Source organism: Lathamus discolor, chromosome 4, assembly GCF_037157495.1.
Source record: "Lathamus discolor isolate bLatDis1 chromosome 4, bLatDis1.hap1, whole genome shotgun sequence".
NCBI classification, from domain to species: domain Eukaryota; kingdom Metazoa; phylum Chordata; class Aves; order Psittaciformes; family Psittacidae; genus Lathamus; species Lathamus discolor.
Genome location: NC_088887.1, coordinates 72,172,443 through 72,198,693, shown reverse-complemented (window position 1 = coordinate 72,198,693; position 26,251 = coordinate 72,172,443). Strand labels below are relative to the sequence as shown.

Below are 26,251 nucleotides of genomic sequence, written 5' to 3'. Positions count from 1 at the left end.
CCAAGAATTTTTTGTTGGGCTAATAGTGATGGTTATGTCTGACTTTAAAAGAAGTGATTTTTGCAATACTAGGGATAAGACATAAAATTGTTCATTGTTATGGGTTTAAGGCTTTTGTTTTCTTTCTGTAAATTTAAGGGTAATAGGGTTTTATTAAATCATTCTGCATTATGTTGCATGACAGAGAAAATAGGGCTTTTACAGATGTGGGCTACTGACAGTTAATGTACCAGATCTGACACAATGAAATGGCTTATTCTGTGATCACGGACAGCTCTAAAATACTTGCACCATTACCGAAACTTCATGGTTTGTGTAGCTTTATGATTTTGTTATCCATTTTACTGTAAATAGGTGATAAGTAGTTTTAATTGCATGAGAAAATATTTAAATGTTCCTTTAACTGATCATTGATTGCTGATTCATGAAAGGATTCTAATCATATCAAAGATTCTTCTCACTGAGGAACAGATGATTGTTGGCTGCTGTTCCTTAATGGAAGCATTCCTGTCTGGTAGGAAAAGCCTGCCTAAGATTTCTCTCCACAGAAAAAAACTTTTTTCCCAAACTGCTTGGACATGCAAAGTCATGTAGGAACTGTACAATTCCATATTAGAACATGTATGTAATGCCTACCTTAGTTAAACCATGCCTGAGTTATCATCTTTTTTCTGTTCTCCCCAGATTGTTGAGTGACACTGAAAAGAAAGTACATTATAATACTTAAAATTGCTTGTAGGTAGTGTACTTTATTGTCTCCATGCCAAAGATGAGAGCCATCCTTGTCACTGAAAGAGCTCTTCTGGTGGCTGGTGTCTTGTCTGCCTAATGTCGGCATCCATACATCACTCTGTGTATATAAAAGCAAAGACCCTGTTGAGTGTGAAGAATATATCACACTCAACACTTCTGTCAGAGTAAGTGTAAGTTGGAAACTCCTCATTTTCCTCTTCCAGCTTTCTCAGTAGTTAGTTTCCAGAAGATTATTTGTTGTCATCTAGAACTGAAACCAGTGAATGTGTAACAAGAGCTGCCAGCTTTACATGTTGGGGAGCCTGCCAGCAGGCAGCCCTCTAAGAGAGCATGGTTCAAGGAGCTTTACTTAGTTTGGATTGAAGAATACCATACCATGCTGTCACTACCAAGTCTCAGAAACCTTTCTGAGAAGTATGCTCTTAATGTAACACAGCAGCAGCATCTGTGTAAATGGCACAGTCATGTCATTTCAGGAAAGGACAAATGGTACCTTCTTGTGCAGGGAAATCTTTGTTTATGAACTATTCACACCAAAATTAGGCAGATCTCCCAGCCAAATGAACTCTACACTGAGAAGCTGGATAAAGGAGACTGGAACAGTGTTGTGGCAGCATTCAGGAGAATCAAGTGTTTGGAAACCTGATGTGAGAGCAAGTGCTTTGTTTCCAGGGGCACAGAGGGCTGTCAGACTCCTCCGCTGCAAGTAATATTGTGACTTTGAAAGTTACTGCTTAAGCATTTGCTGTCAAAATGAAATAAATCTATTTAATTTCTAATAGGAGATCTGGGAAATGGAGTAAAAATTTACTCTTTAACAATGGGGTCACTGTCTTTTGCTATCCCTGTAGTTGCTGTAATTAAGACTCATGAGTCTTTTCTTCTAGAACTACTACTATAGTTTTGTGACTGCCTAAACTTGAACTAGAGCTAACATACTGTAAGTTATGTCCCAGCAGACATTTACTGATTCAAGTCTCAGTTCGGCTATGTTTGGCTGTGCAGGTCCTACAGTAAGCAAACTGCATAAAGCCTAGACTTAATTTTTAGGGCTATAGTAAAGCAGGGTGCACTTCAAGATAATAAAAAAAAAAAAAAAAGACAAATAGGTGTGCGGTTTGACACACAGAGTTTGGAATTTCATAAAAATATCCATTTCCTCACATGTCAAAGTCACAGCAACCGGTAAAGTAAAAGCAGTTAAACAAGGTTTCCTATAGAAACATCTCCATCTTGACATTATCCTAGTTTACAACTAGGTTAACTTAGGTGAGTAAAGTACTTCAAATATCTATTTTCTGCCTAGTTTAGCTGCTTTATTCAGTATTTCTCTGCTTCTGAAGAGGTAAGGTTCCTTTCTACATAACATAATGGTAAGGAGGATTTTGCAAGTTTGAGCTTTATTAAATGAACTAATGCCTTCAGGAAGAGTACAGATACAGAAGATGTAAAGTATATTCAGCTTTTATCACTTACAAGACAGTTCTGCTGTCTTTTGTCTGGAGAGAAAATGTGTGAAGAAGAAAAACTTGGCACACTTGATATGAAATGTAATACTAATATATCTATACTGTGATTTTTTTCTAAGTAGCAAGTAGTGTAATTGCTTGATACCCTGAAAGAATTGGAGAATTTGAAAAGAGAGATCCCTCTTTGTTTTACATTATCTGGCTGTGCAGAGGAAAAATGTATAAAAAGTTTCCATTGTGAGGTGGCTGAAATTCTTTGTATCACAAAATATCAATGCTCAGGGCCTCACTCTTAATGGCATCAAAGCTAATTCAACCCGAACAATCCCTACTTCATGGGCAGGAAGGTATTAGATTCCTGTAAAGAGACATGCAAAGCTACAAAATGATCAAATGTTGCAATTATTAACAAACAGAAGACCTGTAAACTTAATGCAGTAACTGGCTAGCTTATTGAATAGAACATTTGTCAAGCTCCAGGGATTTGGGAGTTTCTTTTTATTAATCATTTAATTCTGAATATTCATTTTCCCCAGTCCTACTTGTCATTACTATCATTAGACATCACCTTTGTTGTGGTTGTAGCAAGGAAACTCTCCACAGTGAACATTAATGCATAGCCAGGTAATTACATTTTATATGTATGTTAACAAGCTTTGATTATTTTTGTAGTCAAAAAAGAGGGCTTCCTCAACTTTTAGATAAAATCTCAGATTTTAAACCATCTCTGTGGACAAATTAGGTGTCATTCATTGTAGAGAGCAGGAGTTATAAGTAAACCCCAGTGATGGGTGCTGTAGGTCATGGAGTCTGTTGTTTCAGAATGAGCTTGTCTGAATTTGGTCTTCATGGAATTATTCTTCAGAAACATGCCACAATTTTTTTCAAGACTGATGAGAAAATCAATACATAGAATACATCTTTTTTTGCTTTATTGTGTCATCATTTTGTAGTTATAAAAATTCAGTGTTAGAATTTTAGCATTTCATTACATGGTTGTGGCTTTGATGGCTGGTCTTGTATTTTGACCTTTCCTAGCTACTTCACCTGTGAACTGTCAAAAGTGTGCATGTGTGTCAGTCTTCACAGCTTGCAGGAATGAGTATGATTGCTTTGAAAACTGATGTAGATAGGTAGACAGAAGAGTTTTGTTTCCTGGGTTTTCTTAAAAGCAGAAACAATAAGCTTTTTTGTCAACTTCAGTTATCTGTACTTTTACTGTTATTGTTTCCTAATGTAATAATAAACCTGGGGATATTTGTTTTCCATTATACTTTCTATTGACTAGAAAGACAACAGGCATTGTTTCAATTTACCCATTGCAGTTATCCACTTCTGCTTCTCCAGTCCTTCCCCAAGGCTTTTTTGTTAGGATGCTGGCAAAACACTGAGCCAGAGGTTAGGCAACAACTGTGCTGTGGCCAGTATTCACATACCAAATGGTGCCCTTGCCAAGCCATCATCTTGTAAAGGCAGATGTGAAGTTTTTGTGTTACGGGAAGAGCTTGCTTTGTGGATTAAAAGAGGTGATCGGTATGGCTAAGTGCAAAGGCTCTGTTTTTTGTGAAAATAACCCTAGCAGGTAAAAGAAACAGTGAGGAGACCTAAAACCTGTATTTTGGGTCTTTTTCCCTTAGTGAAGTGTTTTAAAGTTTTCCTTAAAGGAAGAGCATTTGACTGTCTGCCACTAGTTGTAGCAGAGAGAGGGCAGTTGAGCTTAGTTCTCTAAACTTGCCAAGTATTGCCTTCATCTTAGGTGACAGTGTGATGGTAGACATGACAAATGATTCTTTGTGTGTATCAAAGAACCAGCCTAGGTCTCTAGAAGAACTCAGTCTTGTATGCAGATAGCATGTTGATCTTTAATTCCTGGGATGCCTTCATCAAAATCCAGGATTAACATTTAATATATCTTTAAGATATCTTTAATATGTCTGAAAGATGTCAGGTGCTTGATGTTTTTTTTTTGTCAGTAAAACTGTGTAGAGGGTTTGTACTTGCACATGCATGGAGTTTCCACTATCCTGCCTGGGCTAAAGCATTAGCACCCCTTTCCTGCTTGTTCCTGGTGGCACACAATGGATTGGGTTTTTCTGTACCTGACTCCTTTGAAGGTCATACACTGGCACTGCCACCTGTGGACTACCAAACTCTACTAGCGTTGAGTTCAGCATGAAAGCCAGCAGCCATGCTCCCTTCTGCCAGTCTCATATAGTGAGGATTGGCTAAAGGCCTTCTTTTGTTGAAGCTCTACTGGTGCAGCAAGCAATACAAGATTCACGAGGCCAGAGACCGAATGCCTGAGAAAGAATGTAGTTGCAGGCTGGCCATGCGGCTGTGAGGCTGGAATAAAGGGAGGGCCCTGGTTTCTGCTTCTGGGACTGCTCAGAGATTTTATCCAGTGACTGGTTTTGACACAACTGTGGAAACACAGAATTTAGCTTAGGTTATATGATCTTGCAGTAAGTATAATATGGTAAGTAAAATAATTTTTGATGTTTTTATATACTTGCATGTTCCTGTTAATTTATGAACGTAAAACTTGCACTTGTTCAGCATTAATAATTGCCTGAACTAAATGCCATTTTTCTTAAAAATTAAATATAGCATTAGTTTAAAATATAGCTTATTGTTTTTATCAGCTAAAATCAGCTGCTCCACTTCTTGCAGTCTTTCTAGTTCTGAAAGGACTATCGTTTCTGCAGAGGGATGAATAATGCAGGTTAGCTTGTTTCTGTGGGCATTTATTACAGCCACACAGAACAGTTCCTGGAGAGATTTTCCATGTCTTATTTAGCAGCAGTGAAAGTTGCAATTATTCTGTTTGCTTGGCTTGCCACTATGGCAAAGAGTAATTCTTTGGACTGTGAGGAGGAAATGTTTGTTTTCTCTAGCTTCTCCTTGCATATGCTTCTCCAATTATAATTAAATATAAATATTTACCGACAAAATGCAGCGTTTTTCAAGTTTAGTTAAATTGATTTTTAAGAACCCAGATATAGGCATAAGCAACCCACTTAAAACTGTTTTGTATAATGCTGTTTATTACACAGAACTTACAGACAGAGTAGCGAATCAATAAAATATCACCATGCACGTCAGATGAACATTATGGCTGTAAATTCTTCATCAGGAAAAATCTGTAGGGAAAAAAGGGAAACAAAAAGCCAGATCAAAAGCGATGTGGAGAATTAATGTGGAGAAGATGAAAGGGAGGGAAATGAACAATTGGGTTGATGTAAGTGGAGGATTAAGTAAAGCAGAAGCAATGATTTTTTATGGGACAGATGAAAAGAAATTGAGAATAATTGTTACAGGAGGTGCAAGTAGTGGCAGGTTGAAAATGACACATATTCAGTGGCCATATGAATACTAGGGCTTGTCTGTGATTTGTGCTATCATTCATTTCCAGTAAGTAGCTTCCTAATAGCTCTTGTAGTATCATGTGCTGTTCTATCAAGGGACCACACAAAAGCTTATTGGATTCTTTTGGAAGTTAAATTACCATGCTAGCATCATTCAACACTGTTTAGCTCTGGATAACAATTTTATTTAAAATACTTGAAGCCAGCCAAATCTTCCATTCACATCTGCTGACCCTTTGTACATGCAGCACTAGGTTAACTAGCTTGCTGAAGGGAGTGTTTACAGACAGGGCTCATTACTAGGTAGAGCTGATAATGTGCAATGGGAAGTTCTGCCGCTGAACTCTGAAAGTTCCTAAAATACAGGATAAACTGAAATTATGATTAATGTGGTCTTTTGTCTTGTACCTTCCAGTCTTTGTGGTGTTTCCAACTACTTCTTTCTGTTACAATGTCAAAATTAAATCTTGTTTCTTAGTGAGAGAGAATGAATTTTACAACTCTTAAAAGAAATGAAGATCAGCTGACTGCTCCCCCATGTCATGTTGCTGGAGGTAAACTCCAGTTATTTCTGATTGCTAGATACCTTTGTAGCACCTAGTTGGAACATTTGGACGGGCATATTGCTTCAGGAGCAGGGATGCCTCTGGCAGAGGGTTTACTGTGAAAAAGGGAGCAGAATTAGTTCAGAGGCATTGCATTCCTTGCATTGAGCTCTTCTCCTGTCTCTTAAGAAGAAATTTCCCTTACGGAGATTTTCCTGTTCTTTGATCCCTGGCTGGAGCACCTCTGTGTTCCAGTGTGGAGACCATTTAAAATGACTGGTCTAGTGGAATCTTTATGCAAGTGTGTGAGGGTCCCTGTGTGCTATGTAGGATGTTTTCTGCAGTGAAAGTTAGACTAGTTGGAAAGTTAGTCCAGCCAGGTTTACTGGGCTCAGGAACTGGGTCCTTATTTAAAACTGTAAGGGAAAAGTAGGAAAACGTTAGTATCTCTGGGACTGCTAGGGCTTTGAATAGGGAAGCATTATGATCCAGGTGTAAACTTTTCACATTTTCCCACCTTTGTAATTTCACTGATGTTTTGTGGCTACATTGGAGAGTGTGTAATGATGGATATTAGACTGAAAGATTCAGTCTTGTCTTTTAAGCTCTTAATAAAAGATAGAAAAATTAGGTTAAGAAATAGTAATGAAAGGTCCCAAAATGTGTTTAGAGGTAGCATCACAGTACAATTCTGTGAAAGATAAGCCTTTTATGACAAAACCTCCAAAAAGAATTTGTTCCCCATGCTATTTAAACCAGTAAAGGCAATGAAACAAGGGGTAATGGCTTCAAACTGACAGAGGGTAGATTTAGACTAGATATTACAATGAAGTTCTTTAATGTGAAGGTGGTGAGAAGTTGTGGGTGCCCCATCCTTGGCAGTGTTCAAGGCCAGGTTGGACGGGACTTTGAGGAGCCCAGTGCAGTGGAAGGTGTCCCTGCCCGTAGCAGGGGGTTGGAACTGGATGATCTTTAAGGTCCGTTCAACCCAAACTATTCTATGATTACATGAAACTGTCAAGATGCCGCTTTCATTGCTGCCTGAGCAGATGTCATGATTGATTTGTATTTTCTGTTCATTTTCTTCTAATCTAATATCTAATTGATACCCAATTAATATCTTCAGAATTTCAGTGTTGTAATAAACATGCAGCTCAGTATCTGGCAATTGCATGTTTCATTTAGGACACTGTAAGACTTATTCTATTCTTGTTGACACCTGTTAAAAATACGTATATTTTTGATTTGCCCAAAGTCAATATTTATGGCTGATTAGAATAAAGAGGTTGTTTAGCAGGTGCGAACTGCAATTTTGTAGTTACGGTGTCGTAATCACTTCATGAGGTTTCTCTGTTGAGGAAATTATCTTTGTTTAATGCTAAAGGATGTAGGTAATCTGTCACTAATGCCAAATTATTTCAGGGTGTGCTCTTCACTTTTTCCCCTACATTTACGTAGATCGGAAAACTGAATGTTCCAAACAACTCATGGAACGGTTTCCATATCAACTTTTATGTGCTAAAAATGTAATTAAGATTGTTCAACCCAAAACATAAAAGATAACTCAAATTTAATTTATGTGGTGTTTTTAAAGGAAATGCTTATTTAACTGGTTCTATTAGCACGGTGAATTTAAGTTTGCCCTAATAAAAGTCAGTAGCAAGTCAGTGTCACCTATTTAAATGCAAGTAGCTGGAACCATGAGGAAATACTGAATTTGAAGAGGTGTCTGTTCACACACAGTACTTTTGTGCCTTTTGAGTGAATTTATGGTAATCAGTTTGTTAACATAAACAATGCAATCCCATTAAGTGCTAAGGTAAATAGCATTAGATGTAAACATTTTTTTACATTGCTACATGATTTGTTCTGCTATGGAAATGCTTCAGAACTTCTTAGCATTTTCTTTTTTGTGTGTCTTATGCCTTTAGTGATATCTCATCTTCTTCCTGCTGTGTCAGCTTTGCATCCTTATCCCTTGTGCACCAGCCTGTGTTCTTCCCTTTTCCATTTATCACTGACACCTCTGGAGCAGTGATAGTCTCGCTCCCTTTTCTGGGCTGATTTTAAAAGCTGGAGGAGGAGTTTCTAAGGAAGGAATAGGCTTACTATTACTCCTGGGTAATTCCTTACAGTTCTTTCTTCTGCCTGCAAGATATCTGGTGTGTTTTCATAAAAATGAGTAGTGTCTTAGTGCTGGTCAGATGTGTCAAGGAGATGATTCAAGTATGTGGTTGGGGAGCATAGAATGGTGGAAGGGATTTGGTAAGCATCTGCTGATGCTGTTAGTTCTGACCAGCTTCTAGAAAGTCATCAGTTAAAATACTTGCTTTGATTTTGAAGTGGTTGAACTTGGAAACTAAACAATGGGAATAGGTTTACAGGTATTTTTAGTTGCAGCCGGTCTCTTCCTCGATGCTTCTTTTTATTTCAAAAACAAAAGTAGCTTTTTCATCTTCTGGCTGTTAGAAAGAAAAGGCCTCCTACAACCCTGATTATTTTATACTTGGCATACCATATAGCAAGTTGGTTACCATTTTATTTTTTTCCTTAATCCAGTGGATACAGCAGACAGAAGCGTTCCCTCTGGCTAGTAGATTGAAGGGCATATACTGGATCGCCGATGACAGAAAAATAAATTTGGCTTTAAAAAGAATCAGGTTTGATTCTATAATACGCTTTCTGCCCTGAACTGTCTGGGGCAGTTTGGGGAAGGTAGGCAACAGCAGATAATTTGCATGTAAAGCTTTCAGTTTAAGTGGTGAATAACCTTGGGCTGGGGTATTCGAAGGGCTAGTGCTGACCTATATCCTGTTGTGACTGCTGAGAGCAGCAGGTTGGAACTGCTGGATGAAATCCATACCCAGTTGCCACTGTACTTTCTTCTTGTCACCACACAATGTCAAATCAAAGACACCTTTTTAATTGTTTTTAAACTGTTGCTTATTCTAGCTGTCTAGTAATTTGAAGAGAGCTGTTTACTAATTTGTACTGCCATGGTAGTACAATGGGAAGAGTAATTGAAATCAGTGGCAGACTGTCCAGTGTGAGCATCCACCCTACATAACTACACCGGAGTACAACTTCCAAGTATAATAAAGTAATGCTTTTCTTTCTCATTAGCCATTTTGGAGCCTGGTGGTTTTGTTGGATCTCTGTATTAAGTTGTAAATGGTGTGTGAAATAAAACACTTCTCAGTTGATGGATATGGTCCTAATGATTTCAAATGCCCTTCAAATTGCTGTGGTGTGCTTTGTTTAGACCAGACATGGAAGTCTACCTAATACATAATTCTCATTTTAGAAAGGAGATAGAAAGGAGACCAGTAGGAACTAATTTACTAATTTTTCATTGGGGTTTTTTTCCCCAAGCTTGGGAATGTGTGTGCAGATGTTGGTTTGCCTGGGTTGGGTTTTTGTTTGTTTGTTTGTTTGTTTGTAACTTTTCTTTTAAAAGTAATCATTTTATATTCCCTGGTAATATTTTTCTGGATTGGCATATATAGGTAGTGGTACTCAGAGTTCCTCAATAGCCATTATTAATTCCCACACCTCTCTCCCAATTAAGAAAATGAAAATTACAGACTTCAGAGTTATGTATGATTTGTCAGCAGCACATTGGCAGTCAAGGCAGGAATTCATTAATTCTTGACTCTAAGCCTGAGATTCAGCTTCTGGTGATGCAGTCTTTCTAGTTTAAAAAAAGCAAACCTGTTCTTAGCTTGTCTACCATTATTGCAAAACTTTAACTAAATGAATATATGTATTAGATGAATGCTTAAAAAACATATATTCCAAAATGTGTTTTTTGTCTAAAATGGAAGTTAAACCACAATGATGAGTTTTAGTCTGTCACGTTTTGTAAAAGCACTTTGGTATGATAATGTCATTCTGCTCTTTGAGTATTCATACTGTCAAGTGGGATATGTCTTGGGATCCCTGTGTGCCTCCAAAGTGGAAGAGTCGAAACACTACAGCTGAAAGTCACTTAGGAATCATGTTTGCTTAGTGATTTTTGTATATAAGCATGAATCATGACTCAAAAGGTACTAAAACAGCAGTGTCTACCTTATCACTATTTTACCGATGTATTTTTAACTCCCAGCGTAATGTCCTCTATGACCCAGATTCTGTCACTGGTCTCTATGGTAGACCCCTTTTCAAGATAGAAAATGAGAATATTCCCAAGACATCACCCCATCAGCTAAGGAAAACTGGAGTGCAACACAACTTTGAAAGTGCCCTGTTTATACACATGCTGTTTGAACCACTGGCACTATTTTCCAGCCATCTAGGAGCAGTAACTGTAGGCAGGCTGGAGCATATTTAGTGAGGCAGAGCCAGGGCATTTGTCTAGGTAGAGCAACTGGAAGGAGAAAGCAAGCCATGTTCTTTCTTCTCTTCTACTGGTCTTATAACAAGACACCCATATTCCCCAAATCAGCTGTGCTTTCTGTGCCTGAAACTGTTTCTAGCAGACGTCCGTGATTTTGAATAGCTGATTTATTTTCTTGCTATGTTTTATCTTCTTTTTTTTTTTTTTTTTACTTTAGTGGGCTTGGGTGGGTTACAAATATGAGATGTTGTCTTGGTAATGACTCCACAAAGAAAACTGAAGTAGTGAAACAGCATTTGCCACAGGGGAGTACTTTTGTTTCGTACAGGCTTTCTGCTCAGTTTTATGGAGAGGATCACTTCCCTAGTGAATGCTCAAAGAGAGCCCTTGCTGATTAGAGGTGATGAAGGCCATCACTTCTCTCTCTTGTTTTGTTTTTGATTCTGTTGTTGTTGAGCTGAGGAGCTGATGCCTGTTGTGTGCTCCTCTCCTCAGTCTCTAGGCTGGCATGCTCCCATTTCTAAATTGAGATATACCAAAGCAGCTAATGGTAATTTGCATCTATAAGTGCTACTTTAAAGGAGACAGAGATAATCTGAATGTGTGCACATGTGTTTGCTTTATTCTAGTGGTTATGGGCTATTTGCTCTTCCTGTGATTAAAGACTGCCCATTCTATGAATGTGCTTTAATACTTTGAAAACTTGAAAGAAATGATGGCACCCCACACAATGTCAAAATGTGTATTTGAAGTAAAAGCCTAGCAATTCAGATCTGGTCTTGTTCGTAGCAGGTAAAAGGCTGCCTTGATGACACTTAGAGCAAACGAATTTCTCTCCTGCAGTCATGCACTGAATAAAATGCTTGATCTAGTTTGGTACAAAAGGACATGATCTATAAATAGTTAACAGGGCTTTCTTCAGGACAAGTGATCTATAGGCAGGAACTCTCTCTTGGGTTCTTTTAAAAAAGTAAGTGCTGATATGAACAAAAGGAAAGTTTGTTTTTTTTTTTAAAAAGAGACCTTTTTAATGAGATTTAACTTCCTTTTGAAAGCATCTGGCCAAGCACTTCAAAAGTCCAAAAGGCTAACCTTACAGTCACTTTTAAGAAACGAAGAAAAAAGGTCAGTCCATTAATCTGATGTGTGAATGTATTGTCAATAACTACAAGCTGAATATCACAGAATGGTTTGGGTTGGAAGGGACCTTAAAGATCATCCAGTTCCAACCCCCCTGCCATGGGCAGGGACACCTTCCACTGGACCAGGTTGCTCAAAGCCCCGTCCAACCTGACCTTGCACACTTCAAGAGAAATGCAAACTAAAACAACTGGTTACTTTGAATCAAGGAAATTGCTGTCATATGAGCATCAGTGAATCCAGTTTTTATTTGAAAGCCACTGTTTCAGGCTTAAAGGAACTTCTCTCTGACATTTTTAAGAGTTTGTCGACATGCATCACTGTTGGCCACCAGGTCTCTCTGTCCTATTTGCTCTTTCATGCACTTTTTTGGCAGCAAATCTTGTAGGTGCCTCATAGAATGTGGTCCTGATAGGGAACCCTGACATCTTCTGGAAGGGCAAGATGGTGGAATGCAAGGAGGAAGATTTCTGAAGGGTGCTTGGGACAACTCATTGATACTGGTACTGAATGGATGAACTGGTGTTGACACAGCCAGATCTGCTGTTCACTGTCAAGGAAGAACTGGTTGAAGACATGGTAATCAATAAAAGCCTTGGCTACAGCAACCGTGAAATAAATAGGTGGTGTTCAGGATCCTCAAGGGAGGGAAGAACAAGATTAGCAGGGTAGAGACTCCAAGCTTCAGGCTAGTGGACTTCAGCTTGTTCTTTATTTGTTTAGCAGGTAGTGAGAGATCAATGGGAGACAACTATGAAAACCAAAAGGGCTTGGAAAAGGTGGCAGGTCTTTAAGGACAGCATTCTCTACATGCAAGAATACTCAGTAAATAGAACACCTCTATCAGGTAAACAGGTTAAGAACAGGTATAATGGCAGAACTCCAGTGCAAAAAGGCAGCATATGAAAGGTAGAAGCAGTGACAGGATACAAAGGGGGAATTTAGAAAAATTGTCTGGGCATGGAGGGGTAGTGTTAGGAAACCCAAAACTTACCTTGACAGTTGCAAGGAATGTTATGAACAATGAGAGCTTTTACCACTGCATTAGTAATAAAATGCTGAAATGGGATTGCTGCATCAACAAAGGGATAACAAGTGGTTTGGTAACAGCAGGCACAGATAAGTCCCAGAGACCTGATGACTTCCTTGCTTCAGTCTTCACCATGTCTCCCAGGCCTCTGTTACTAGTGAAAGAGTTCAGGGAGGAGGCAGTTGCAGATCAAGTCAGGGACTGGGAGAGTTCAACACGTGGAAATCTGTGGGACCAGACAGGTGACATCCAAGAGTGCTGAGAGAGCCAACAGATGTGGTAGCAAGACTGCACTCTATCTTTAAAGTAGAGGGAGGTACCTCATTACAGGGGAAAAGCAAAACAGAATCGTTAGGGTTGGAAGAGACCTCTGGAGATCATCCAGTCCAGCCCCCCTCATAAGTCAGGACCACCTAGAGCAGGTTATACAGGAACACATCCAGGCGGGTTTTTAATGTCTTCAGAGAGGGAGACTCTATGACTCCCCTGGGCAAGTTGTTCCGGTGCTCTGCCACCCTCAGTGTAAAGTTCTTCCTCATGTTGTTGTGAAACTTCTTGAGCGTTTATGGCCAGTGCTCCTTGTCCTGTTACTGGGCATGGCTGAGTTGATAAATGTTGCACCAGTCTTCAGAAAAGGCCAAAAGCAAACCCCTTGGAACTATAGCCTGGTCAGGCTACAGTCCCTGGGAACTTCATAAAGTGAGTCCTCTTGGAGCACATTTCTAGGCAAGTAAAGAAAGTGATAGGGAACAGTAAGTGTGAGTTTACTGAAGGCTGATCAACCTGTCAGCCTTCTATGATAAATTGACAGGATTTGTGGACTAGGGGAGAGCAGTGAGTGCCATTTACCTTGACTTTAGCAAGCCTTTTGGCACCATCTCACACAACCAGATGGATAAAAAGTCAGTTGAGTGGTCAGGCTCAGCTGGTCATAGTTAATGGGTTGTACTCTACTCAGTTTCACCAAGGGTCTCTATTGTGACCAGTCCTGTTCAATAACCTTATCAGTGACCTGAAAGAGGCAATGGGAGTGCCCAATAATAAAACGTACAGAAGGTATAGAACAGGGGAAACTACTCAATACAGTCAAGGGCAATGCTGCCACCCAGTGGGACCTAGACAGGTAAGAGGAATAGGCTAATGAGAACTTCTCACAACCAAAGTCAGTGTCTGCCTTGTGGTCTCTAGATGTGGTCTGAGTTTTGAGTAGAGGGTCTAATCTCTTCCATCTATCAGCAGACTATGCTTCTGTTAACAGAGCACAGGACAGTCTTTGCTGCCTTTGTTGCAAGACATGCTACTGACTCATTCATGGCCAGCTGACATGTCTGCCCACATCTCAGATCCTCCATAGAGCTGCTCCCCAGCCAGTCAAGTCCCAGGCTGTATAATTGCAACAGGCTTTTCCTTCCTATATGTTGGACTTAATGATTAGTCTTGAATTCCACAAAGTTTCCATTTGACCCTTCGTCTTGCCTGGCCAGCTCCAGCCCCACCTTGATGGCAAACCTGCCCTAGAGTGTATTAACTGTTTGCCCCAGTTTTGTGCCATCTGTATACATGACAAGAGTACACTTTGTCACCTCTTCCAGGGCATGACCCTGAAAAATACCGCTTTATAGGTAATCAGACCCTGGCTCTTTGTGTTCTCTGTGTTCTTTGGTCTACAGTCCAAAGAATGTGAATAAAAAGCAGGAGCTTAACTAATAAGAACTGCCCACATGCAAAATCCATATGGGTTCTTTGCATTTATGAACACCAACATGTGAAGTACTATTTGGTTGATACCATTTCCTAATGGGACAGATATTGAGTCTGGTTTTATTCAAGGTAGTTGTCCTGGTTTCAGCTGGAATAGTTATTTTTCTTCCTAGTAGCTGGTACAGTGCTGTGTTTTGGATTTAGTCTGACAACAACACTGGTGATGCAGGCGTGTTTTAGTTGTTGCTAAGTAATGCTTACCGCGATCAAGGACTTTTCAGTCTTCCATGCTCTGCCAGTGTGAAGGAGCATGAGAAGCTGGAACAAAGCAGAACAAAGACACCTCACCCAAACTAGCAAAGGGATATTCCATACCACAGCACGCCATGCCCAGTGCTGGGGGCAGTTACGTGGAATGGGCCAATCACTGCTATAATTGCCAAGACAACTCTGCAAAGTCCTTAGAGCCTCCAGGTGGCTGGTAATTTTCATGATAAGGAAGTGTGCTGTGGGTATTAGCTTTGAGAATATACAGAAAGGTGTAAGATAGTCTTTGAGCTCTCCTGCTAACTAGGAAAGAGTTTTTTACATTGAGGACTAGCAAAATATTGTACAAAATGCCTGTGCCTTCATGTATCAAGCTTCTAAAGAAAGCCTTAGACTCATCAGCCCCATAAAGACTTTGCTCATGTTCCTAAGGATATATGGGATGGTGGCTTTGGCACAAGACAGTTTTCACTTGCCTTTTCCGTTTCATTTGCTTCTCCATTAGCTGGATAGTAGATTAGAGTTTCAGGAATTTTGTGAAAAGGAACCAAAAGCTGCTTTGTCCAACTCAATTTGGCTTAGTCTGAAATCACTGCAGAGAAACAGTTACTTAAATACCGCTGCCTACAGCTGGGTGTTTTATTGCCACACTGTGCTCTGAGTCTTCTGCCTACTGTTTTCTACACAAGAAGCAATACCTGTCCTCCACCTGACTTACAAAAGTGAAAAGAATCTCCTTGCTGTTTTGGCATGGGTGGTGGTGTTTAGCAGTAATAGAGATGAAGAGGCTTCTGCCCAAGATGGTTACTTTTCCCAGAGAAGAGGACATGTTTATTTTGTGCAGGCTTGTGTAAAGTCCTCCAGCATGTATGCTACTTCACAATTAAAGCAGTGAAGCGTGCTACTGTTGTTCTTTCCTTGCTTGGATGATTTTAAGGTTTCAGTTTGTAGAACTGTAGAACTTGCTGCCCACTGGATGTGTCCTAAGACATACAGTTAAACTAATGCCAGTTGGAGGGATTGGATTCTGTGACACTGAATATTCATAAATCTCCTGTGAACAGTAATGTCTGTTTTCCTGAAAGGTAACATCTCATGGGCAGCTGTCTTCATCAGGGAAAGATTTCAGCAAGGGAGGTCTGCAGAGGATGACTTTTCATTTGGTTGATCTATCGACTAGGGAATGCCATCACTTCTCGTACAGTAGGATGTAGAATTCAGGGGTGTAAAGAGTAAGGGTAGGGATGTCATAACCAGGACTACTCTCTAGGGCAGGAGTTAAACCAAAAGCATCAAGTTAAAACTCTGTTAAGAGGAAAAATTGAAACTATGGGATTAAATCAGCAGACTTAAATTAGATTCAAGGCTGGCATAAGGAACTTCAGGCATAATGTTTTGAAGCATCAGGCAGGAAACAAATGCTTGAGCTGCCCTCCAGTCTCTTGGAAAACCACCTTCATTTCCAGGAGAAAAGAAGTGACATGTGCCAGATGTATGCGAGACTCTGCATTAGTAAATTAACAGGGCTATAACACTCAGGCTTGTGCTGCCTTCTTTAATTGCCTGACATGCATATAGAATGCCAAATTATGTTTTCTAAAGGAAACTGAATGCAGATTATGCTTTTCAGCTCTTTGCACTATTGGTTAGCTGGTACCTATCATGCTGAACATCAGGAACTCAGTCCACAAGAGGTGAAGGGGCTGCTGCTTGTGTAGTTCAGGTGCATGCCAGCGAAAGTCTGCAGAGTTGTGACAGTGGAGTAAGCTGTTGACCTTTTTCTAGCATCATGTCTTGGACTTGTCATTCTTCTTTCCGAGACCGCATTTACAATAGCTTTAGAATTGGAAATAATTGTGAAGGAGGACTGTGCCTGCTTTTACCTTTTATGCCCTTACACAGGGACAGACAATCCCATTAAAAAAATTAAAAGCAAAATCCACCACCCCCATGCCACATCAATGTACTGTAGCAATAGTTCAAACAGCCATAGTTACTATAGAGTAATTCCCCCAAGCAACACAATACAATATGCATATGCCCCTCCAAGGCTAAAGCAAAAAGCCCCTGGTTTTATTGCATTATTTGTTAGGTTCTATTATCATATTCATTGCTAGAGAAGGAGTGAAGGCAAATGCAAACTTCGGATAAGTTCTTCAGATATCTATTCCCCTATCTCCACTGACTGACTCTCTAGGCTGTTGGCTGCCTAGCTGCAGAAGGAAGATTTGCTCTGTTGGGTAAAACACTGGTTTGATTTCAACCCGCATCTGTTTTTTTTTGTTTTGGTTGGCTGTGTCATCCCACTTTCCCCTTGTTTGTAGTGAAAGTAGCATGCTCTTATGCTAAGCATAAGGTAAATCTCTTATCTCAGTCCTTACTCATTTTCTCTGATAGCTTGACCTGGTTTTGTCATCCTGCCTATTGGAGCAGAGATAGCCAATTTCCAGGTGATCCTCTTGGCTTCACACCATCTTCCCTAGTTGCACATACCATGGTGAACCTCAGGTGAAAACATCTAAGAGCCTGTAGCTCTACTCTGTGAGAAGACTGCTGCAGTTTTCTGGGGTATGCATTAGTTCAAATAACACTTCCCCTTCCCCAGCCTTTTATTCTTTCTTGAAAAGGGAAAACATAGTAGAGGCAATATATTGGTCTGCTGGCTTTTCTACTGCACATAAGCAGTCATGGTGTTCCTACAGTGCCAGGACTTGTTTAGACCTACCATCTGACTGCTTGCGTTTCTTCTTTCAGGATGGCTTCCACCAGAAATTTTTTGATACCTACGTAATCTGGAATCAATGATGGCTAGACTTGTATTGATCCTTGTGAGAGATTTTAAACAGGTCATTTACTGCTGTGACACACTTGGTTTACTCCTCCTTTGTTCGTCTGTATAGTGACAAAAGAGCTAATGATTAAATTGAGTTTGTTTTGGAGGTATTGACTTGCATCTTGCCACTGGAATACCCTTCACTGGGACCATAGATACCAGCCGTAGATTTTCTGAGAGGCTGAGTGTAAATCCTGCAGTACAACAAGCACAATGTGAAGCGGAAGGTTTTTTGGTGTTCAGAAGCCTGATATGCTTTCATACCATCTCACCTCCTTCCCTGGAGAAGCATGGTAAATGATGTTTTCAGACCCAGGCTGCAGTGTAGTCTTTCTTTGGTTATAGCGATAGTGACAGCTTTTTCAGGAATTGTCTAACCAGAGTTCAGTTGGTAATCAAAGAGGGCTGAAGCAGAGCACCAGGTTTGCTTCTCTCCAAGTCTTTTTTCAGATGTTTCTGCAGTTCTCAAGAAAGACAGTATTTGCTGATTCAGGTTTGCTGAGAGCGGGCTAGGTTCAGTGCCGTGTTCCAGCTGCTTTGCAGTGCTCTGGCAATGCAAACCAGCTGCAGGTCTGGTTTAACTCAAGCCAGGTTTGGGGGTGGTTTGCATCGCTGGAGGAGTGTAAAGTACCTAAAGCATGCCAGCTAATCTGGCCTGGTGGTGAACCATGATAAATGACTTATTTTCTTCATGTTCTTTACCTGTAACTTTATTTATAGTTAAAGCCTGTAGAAATTGAGTAGATTGTGTCACTAAGACAGATTTTGTGTTCTAAAGTCTATAAAATTAGAGGTGGGTTTTGTTTTTGTTTTTTTTTAAGCCAGTGCTTTTTCTTCCAGACTGAAATGAAATTATCAAATTACACATTGCTCCTCTGTACTTCTCTGTTATGGATTTCTTTTAAGTTACACTAGAATAACAGTTGCCTGTTCTTATTATGAGGTGAAATAATGATTAGTCTGAGATCTGAAACAGTAGGCTTTTAAAGTTTTATTTTGCAAAATGTGGGCTCAGTTTTTATTCTAAATGCAGTAATTTTCCTCTAGTTTACTGAGAATGTATGCAATATTTATGTCATTGTCAATATTGTCTGTAATTTACTAATTGAGTATATTTCAGAGATTTTGAGAGAGAAAGGAAATCAGCCAGCTATGTTTTTTCTTCTGTTTTTATTAAAATATATAGTTGAAATCATATTTACTTATCTTGGATCACATGATGAGTGTTGAAAATATGCCACAAATATCGATCATTAATAATATTAATCCATATATAGTAATCTTTATTTTTCATAATCCAGCTCTTCGTGTTGAATGTGTGATATATGTTTTTAAACTGTATTTTACAATAGACAGAAATGTCACTACAGCCACTTCAATTACTTCTTCAGAACTGAGAATATTTGCTTTTCGCCTAGAAATATTTTTGTGTAAAGAACATGGAATGATTTTTATATATATATATTTATATATATATAAAAGAAAAAAAATATATAAAATATATATTCACTAGAATATATGTATTTATATGATTTTTATATATATATAAAAAAGAAAAATATATTTATATATATATAAAATATATATTCATATGTATAGAATATATATTTTATATATATATATATATATATATATAAAAGAAAATCTTTCTGGAATTCACTCAGAAATTGTGTTCCTCTGATTAGCTGTGTATTAGAAGAAAACATGACAGGATTTGCAAAGTTTTCCTAGACTTTGAGGCAAAACACCAAAGAATTAATTACTGCCTCATATTAATTAAGATAACAATGCAAAACCCTTCATTAGAAGCATAGGAAAAGTTCTTCCTTGGTCCTTGGAGAGAATATTATATGCAAGCCCTGTTGTGTGGGTTGCAAGGTGTCACTGGAATTTATATGCATTACTTGTCTAATTGCAGTAAATGTAGCATGTCCAGATAGGTTTAAAAGTTGGATGGCTGTTTGTTACTTGCTGGAAATCACTTGAAACCTTGCTACTCAGAGGCAGCTGTTCACAGGTCCTTCACCTCTCCCCAGAGAGAGCTGGAAGACTCTGTTGTTGGACCCTGTCTTTTATGGCAGAAGCAGTAAACATGACAGGTTGTTTGGGAGCCATCTGTTTTAAAATGGTTGCTGCTTTGTATGCAGTAATGAACTTGAGATCAGTTTTCTGTCTGTCTTCATAGTAACAGCCTTGTTTGGTGTCACAACAGGTGGAAGTTGATGGGATGAAACTAAATGTGACCAGTGAGTGGAACCTGGCTTCACCCTTATTGTCTGTCACCATTGATGGCACTCAGAGGACTATACAGGTAAACTCACGGATGCTTTATTTGTAATGCTGAGATAACCAGAAGCTTTTGGGTATACAAATAATACTGATATCTGGGGTCTAAACTAGCTGTATCATTAAAATTATGCGGTGTTTTACAGATAATATAATCCTTCTTCTTTGAATGCATCCAGAGCTGCAGTAGAGCAATCTTGTTTCAAATTTACTTTTCTAGAGTTCTGAAGATCTTTCTTTTAAAGAGAAGTTGCTTCTTTTAGGCAGAAATTTATTCCAGTTTCTAGGATCTCTTTACTTAATGACTGTGAAGATGCATAGTTTCTTAATCACTTAAGAAATTAAGAATGGATTATTGTAAAAAAGTCAAACCCAACAAACCAACCAAACCCTGTGTGGGGTCCTACAATAAAATTACTCTTCTGCTCTTGTTTGGGTCACATGTTTTTTCCACTTTTGGGCCTTTGCATTTTGAAAGTCTCAGGGTGTAAGGTGTTCTGTGTTTTGGGTTTTTTTTGTGGTTTGTTTTTACATGCTTTTATGAAATAAGATTAGTTCCGTGATCTGGAAAGGAAAATTTAGAAAACATCCCAAACTTGTGTGGCTCTAAAAAAAGAGGACTAGAAAAGATTAGTGTAGTTGTATATTCTTTCTTTCTGACCGCTAATGTGTTTGAAACCAGCTCCAAACAAAAGGATGTGCCTTTAACTGCCTTGTAAATTTTCTGAAGATAATGGAGTCAGGATTTGTACATTTGTTGACACATAATTTATTTATGGATATTTATTGATCCTGATAATAGTAAAAGGAGAGAAAAAGAGAGAAACTGTTGAAATTATTGAAGGTATTTTTCTCTCTATTTCCAATATATTTCTCAGTAATCAGCTTTCTGATAATTTACAGTGAAATGTGTGAATTTATTTTTTCATTTTCACTCCTGGTAAATTACCCAGCTGGAAATATTATTCTTGTTTTGACTAAATTTGAGAGACTTCAACTTGAGGATAAAAATTACTCTGGCTTTCAAGGTTTGACTGAGAGTGAAATTTTCATTGCATGGCCAAGTAAATTCTGGACTGAAGTTTTGTAGATTTCTTGAAAAGTCAATGCCAGTTTTAGGGCTTGCGTACATCTAAGATGATTTTCTGTTTTAGAGTGTATTTCTGTATTATAATACTGGTCCGTTTTGTGATAGTTTATAAGGTGCATTCTTAATTTTGAATAAGAACCAATACCGATGTATGAATATATACAATCTGGCTAAAGGAAAAGCTTTATATTTAAAATGGGTAACCATATTCAGAAGGCCTCATTGAAAACTACACGATAACTATGTGGCTGAGTACAGATTGCAGAGTATAACTAATAGTAGTAAGACCAGTTAACTGAAAGTGTAATATTTGAATTGGCAGAGAAAATTAGTTTCAAAATTAATGATGGTGAGATCTGAACGTGCTTTCTTCTAGGGGCTGAACAGCAGTAGAGTTACTTGCAACTCCCTATGACCAAACTGTATGAAAAATTGCAGGGCTAGCCACAGCAACAAGCAATGAGCTGACTGCATGGTATCTATCAAACAGAATGTGGAATAAGCGCATGTTGTTTCTCTCTCAGATTTTATCTATAAGTCTTTGCTTTTAGCAAAGAAATCCAGTAGCTTGAAAAGTTATTAATCTTTTAGTGTATATATGTAAATTGATGGGAACCTTAAACTTGACCTCTGATATCCGCTCACTGGAATCTAAATTGGTTTTTTGGTTATATATTTCTGTAGACTTGCCCCACTGCAAGAACCAAATTAGACAAGTGTATTCCTGTAGGTCAATTTGTCTCCAAAAGCAATTGACCCCGGAGTCTTGAAGTATCTTCTTTCAGCAAAACTCAGCCCTAGAGCCATTTAAGCAACAAATATGGATGAATCAAATAATTCCAGCTGTGCTTTATTAATTTTTAGCCAATCTAATTTCTGTTCGTAGTTGGTTTCATTCTTCTAAATTTGCTCAACCCAATACAGTCTTTGTGAACATTACATTTCTTTGAAGGTTTGATTTATGCACCTTCGGCTTGATCCTGCAGTCTGGCCCCAATCCAGCAAAGCATTTAAGCATAGAAGCAGGAAAGAAATCATTTTAAAATGTTTTGGTTTAAAATGTATTTATGTAAATTATAGTCTAGACATTCAAATTGTCGCCTATCTGTCGCACATTTAAAAATAAGTAATTAAGCATGCTCCTACATTTCCACTGCTTTGCTAAAGGTTCCATGTCTATTAGAGCAAAGCAGAGCACCAATTCTGCCACAGAGTCCCATGAGTTTAAAAAACAGGTTCTCGAGGACTGTTTCTAGAGGACGTGACCTGGGAGTATATGTGATGCCTGAGGAGAGGTATCTACCCTGGTCACAGTCTGTCTAGGGCATATCAGGGCACAACTAGGATGTGTGGCAGCCCCTCCCTCCTGCTTTTGTTTCCTTTGCAAGGAAGCCCATCTGTGTGCAGCAGATGGGCCCTGCAGAGTGCCTGGCCGGGTCCCCAGATGATGGAGGGACCAGAACCCTGGGGTATACTGCAGGACTGTTTGGCTGCGGTATAAGGACTCAGAAATCTTTGTGCTGCTTGGGATTACTGTGAAATCCATAGGGTGCTGTGCAAAGTGATTAACTGATGAAAACTTGGGATCATTTGAGCAAGAGATTTCTGAGATACAGTCTCCAGGGAGGAAGGTGTGAGCAGACCCCATAGCAATTCTTGACGCACACAGATTCCATTATGGCTTTTTTGTTCTAGTTGCTTTTGGTAGTTCCTTAGCTGATCTGTTTCTTTTCCTCACTTATGAGTAGACTCTACCTCTCTCATTTGTGGAGGCTGAATGTAACGCATTGTCAAGCATAGGATTTTGTTCCCCAAGCAAATGAAATTCGTGTGTGCAGAAATACTTTGCCAAAATGATTTCCCCTACCTGCTTCCAAAGATATTAGTGACTCAGAATCTGACTTACACCTAGCTATTGTGAATTTGGAAACTGTCTTTACTGAAAAATCAGAGAAGTGACTGGGCAGGTGTTCACCATATGTCATCCTGAGGATTCAGATTTGAAAGGATTGGCTGTTATTTAATTGAAAATACATATTTAAAATAATGTATAAAACATGATTCAAATATGATATAAACTTTCAGGCAATATTTAGAGTAAAAATAAGCAAATACATGAGTTGCTTACTGATTTCTATGAGGAGTTAGTGGAAAAGGGGAGATTGGTTGAGTTTTGGAAAAGAACCATAAGGACTCTAGTGGAAACCTGAAGAGAGAACGGTGGTGGTTCAGAAGGGTCACAACAGTTGGAAAAAGGCCACAGGCATATTTTGGGACAATGAGGGCATATTTATTCCTCTATCTCTGCTTCTATGTACAAGTAAGCTGGATTGCATTCAGCCCTGTGTCTACAGAAGTCATTGGCTATCACCACTTCTCTTTTCCTGTGCACATGAACTAGGGAGCAGGTAAAAGAAGGGAGCAATAAGCTGCCTTTTCCTTAGAGCTGAACATCTTTCTTTCCTTCATGTGAACCAGTGTCTAGAGCGACCTCAAGGTAAATCAGTGAATCCATGAAGTCCAGCAGATGGACTTGAACCTAACTGCAAATCTGTCCTTACTAAAGTCAGTTTACAAGTAGGTGCCTTCTACTGGGACACTGTGCAGGAAGATCAGCTGTCTGCAGAGAGAGCAGGTTGCCCAAGAAAAAAAACCGCATATAAGAGGTCCTCAAACTGTCTTTGATTTGATGTTAGTTATGTTTGGGCAAGTTCTCAAAAACACCTCACTGACCAGTCAACTTCTGAGGCTTCTCTGTGGCAAATCCACATGGACGAATTTTACAACTCCTTAGTGCTTTTAAATGCTCTGCTTTCACTGATCCCATCATCAAACACTCAACCCATCCTTGTGTACCGTTTACTTGCAGACACTTCCCTATAGCAAAAGGATTCTGAGCCAGAATTACAGAATGGTTTAAATCATTTGTCACCATCTTTTGCCAACACTGCTGTACCTCTTTGTCGTATGCCTTTCCACTGTCATATTGCTGGCCTGCACTGGTTTCACAGCTCTGCTAGCCTGCTGCAATGAAACCTTCCACCCTCTAAACTTAGTGCAGCCATTCGGACTGGAACCTGGAAGACTCTTGGTGTCTTTTGGTAGCTTCAGCAAAGCAATTTTAGAATGGCACTGTGATGCTTTTTCTTTGTATTTCCCAGCTTTCGAAGGGCTGGTCTCTGCTGAACCGAAGCTCTGTAGGATGTAGACAGAACTGAACTGGAGAAGGTCCTGCACAGCTCAATATTACTTTGACATTAGCCTTGATTTGAATAGGGAATATGACTGCCTAATTTCCAGAGGTCCCTTCCAGCCTAACTGTTCTGTGACTTCATTGAACATCCCAAACTCTGAGGTAAAAAGGTCTTTATCAGTCACAGCAAGGAGTAATTAGGAGAGTAATGGAGTTACTAAACAAAAGCATGATCCTGTAAAGCTGAAATCGTCAGTCTCAAGCTTCAAGTGTTTTTATGAATGAAATACATGAAGATCTATCAGTGGGATTTTCTCTACTTACAGTGTAACAGGGAATTCAGTGATAGCATCACTTATTATTTTTTCATTTAATTTATTATTGCATCAACAGTTGCAGCAGGAGGAGTATATTTACATCCTGGGATATGACAAATTCAAGTGCTGCTCTGATACCATGTATCTTTTGATAATTATTATTTTGGTCTATAATAACAGAAAAATTGAAACGCTGTATGTTATGAAGCCTTTGTTCCTCGGAAATGTCTGATATTCTGGGAAATGTTTGACAGGAGAACAAAGCCGATGCCCAAGTATTCATTTCCTTCAACACTGTGGAGACTTTTTTCAAACATATGTAATTCTTTTTTAGAAAAATTTCTTATATATATATATATATTTATTATTGTTTTGAGATCTCAAAATAGTAATTTTTGATAACAATACATTACATAGGTTTCAGGTTTAAAGTACCAGTACTTCAGCACAGTCATTTTCTTAAACCCTGAAAATGATTTTGGAAAGCTTTAGCGAGCAAGGTACATGAAGACTGCTTGGCAGCCTATTCTTTGGTGCTGTGCAATTACTGCACATACTCCACTGTTGTCATTTACCCACAACTTCAGAATTATTTTTGCTGGGTTGGATCTAGAAGAGGGACACAATGATTTGCAAACAGTGCCAGACATTTGGATATACAATACGCAAATAGCTATACTGTTGGGTAAAGAAAAGCCGGAGTGTTGAGCCGCAGCACTGAATTCCTAATGGCCCATATTGATTAACTGGTAGCTCACTCCCTGTCTTTTTTTTCAGCCTATTCCACTTATGGCTGACCTAGACAAATCTGGGTACAGATTTATTCCATGCTATACAGACCTATGCGGTGGGACTGAGGTATCTATTGCCATTTGGCTTTGGGACTAGGCATCAGTCCACGACCCTCATTTATTTGCAGTATAGAAACATAGGCTGCTGCTGTTTTCCTATTTACTCATTCAGCCACAGTCGTGTGAGAAAACAGGAGCTCAACCTTGAAACTCCCTGAATGGTAAGTGGATCTGATAGGGAGAAACTGATCTTCATTGCCTCACTTGACACTGTCTTAGCATTTGAGACAAGTGCGAACAGGCCCTCAAATATCCCAGGTAAAAGACAAATACAGAAGCCTGTGACATAGAGTGTAGTATGCCTTGCTCTGTTTCAGGCTTTTAAAGTTTTTTTGAAAGTATTAATACATGCTGGTCAGGGCACTGTTATTGTAGTTACTTTTTTCCCTGCAGTTGCACAAAGAGAATGATTGATTTTAGCAGGTTGCTTATTATGGCCTTATCATTGTCTAATGATTGCTGTGGCAGTGTTCTTTAGCTTCTTTTGAATTCCTCCTAGTCCCTCTATTGGAAGAGAGTATGAGCAGTTGATCCCTGCCCACTGTGTCCAGGCTGCTTGTGTCCTCATCCTTACTCAGTTGCTTCTTTCCAGTGCTGCAGTTGTTCTTTGCAGGGAAGCCTGGTTTTATGTCTCTGTTGCTCTCTGAACATCTTCCCTTTCTGTGTCTCCTTTCTGAGCTGTGAGGATCAGAAGTGTGGTCACTGGGCAAAGCCCAGACTTCTGCCATTCTTTAACAGTGTTCACGGATTTGTAACCTGTTCTCGTTACTAGTTTCAGATATTTCCTTTTGCTTTTTAACCAAAGCCAAGCATGGAGCTGATGTTCTTATTGAATTACCACTTCTGGATGGCAAAGGAAAAATAAACTCTTGGCAATGAGGTTTTGCCAGGAAACTTTGAAGCTGTGCAGTGTTCTAGAGCACAGGCATTGTGATGTCCTGGTGTCAGGACAACAATGTAGCTGTTCTTGTGTGTAGAGATGAATCCCTCCAAAAGGACGAGACGCAGAAGCAGAGAAGAGATTCTCAAATTTCATCAGCATGCAAGATTCATGCTTGGGAAGACATGAGTGAGC

General features: G+C 39.2%; 1 protein-coding gene across 9 annotated transcripts in view; it reads left to right on the top strand.

Moving 5' to 3' along the window:
- The window catches only part of PCCA (propionyl-CoA carboxylase subunit alpha), a 276,456-nt gene that overhangs the window by 184,104 nt on the left and 66,101 nt on the right, over window positions 1-26,251 (top strand). For 8 of the 9 annotated variants that reach the window (XM_065677991.1, XM_065677989.1, XM_065677990.1 and 5 more), the window contains one exon: window positions 19,652-19,750. In XM_065677991.1, coding sequence (XP_065534063.1) covers window positions 19,652-19,750 — 99 coding nt within the window. Of the gene's footprint in view, window positions 1-19,651; window positions 19,751-26,251 lie in introns of those variants that run through there. The other variant, XR_010612328.1, reaches the window with a different exon arrangement.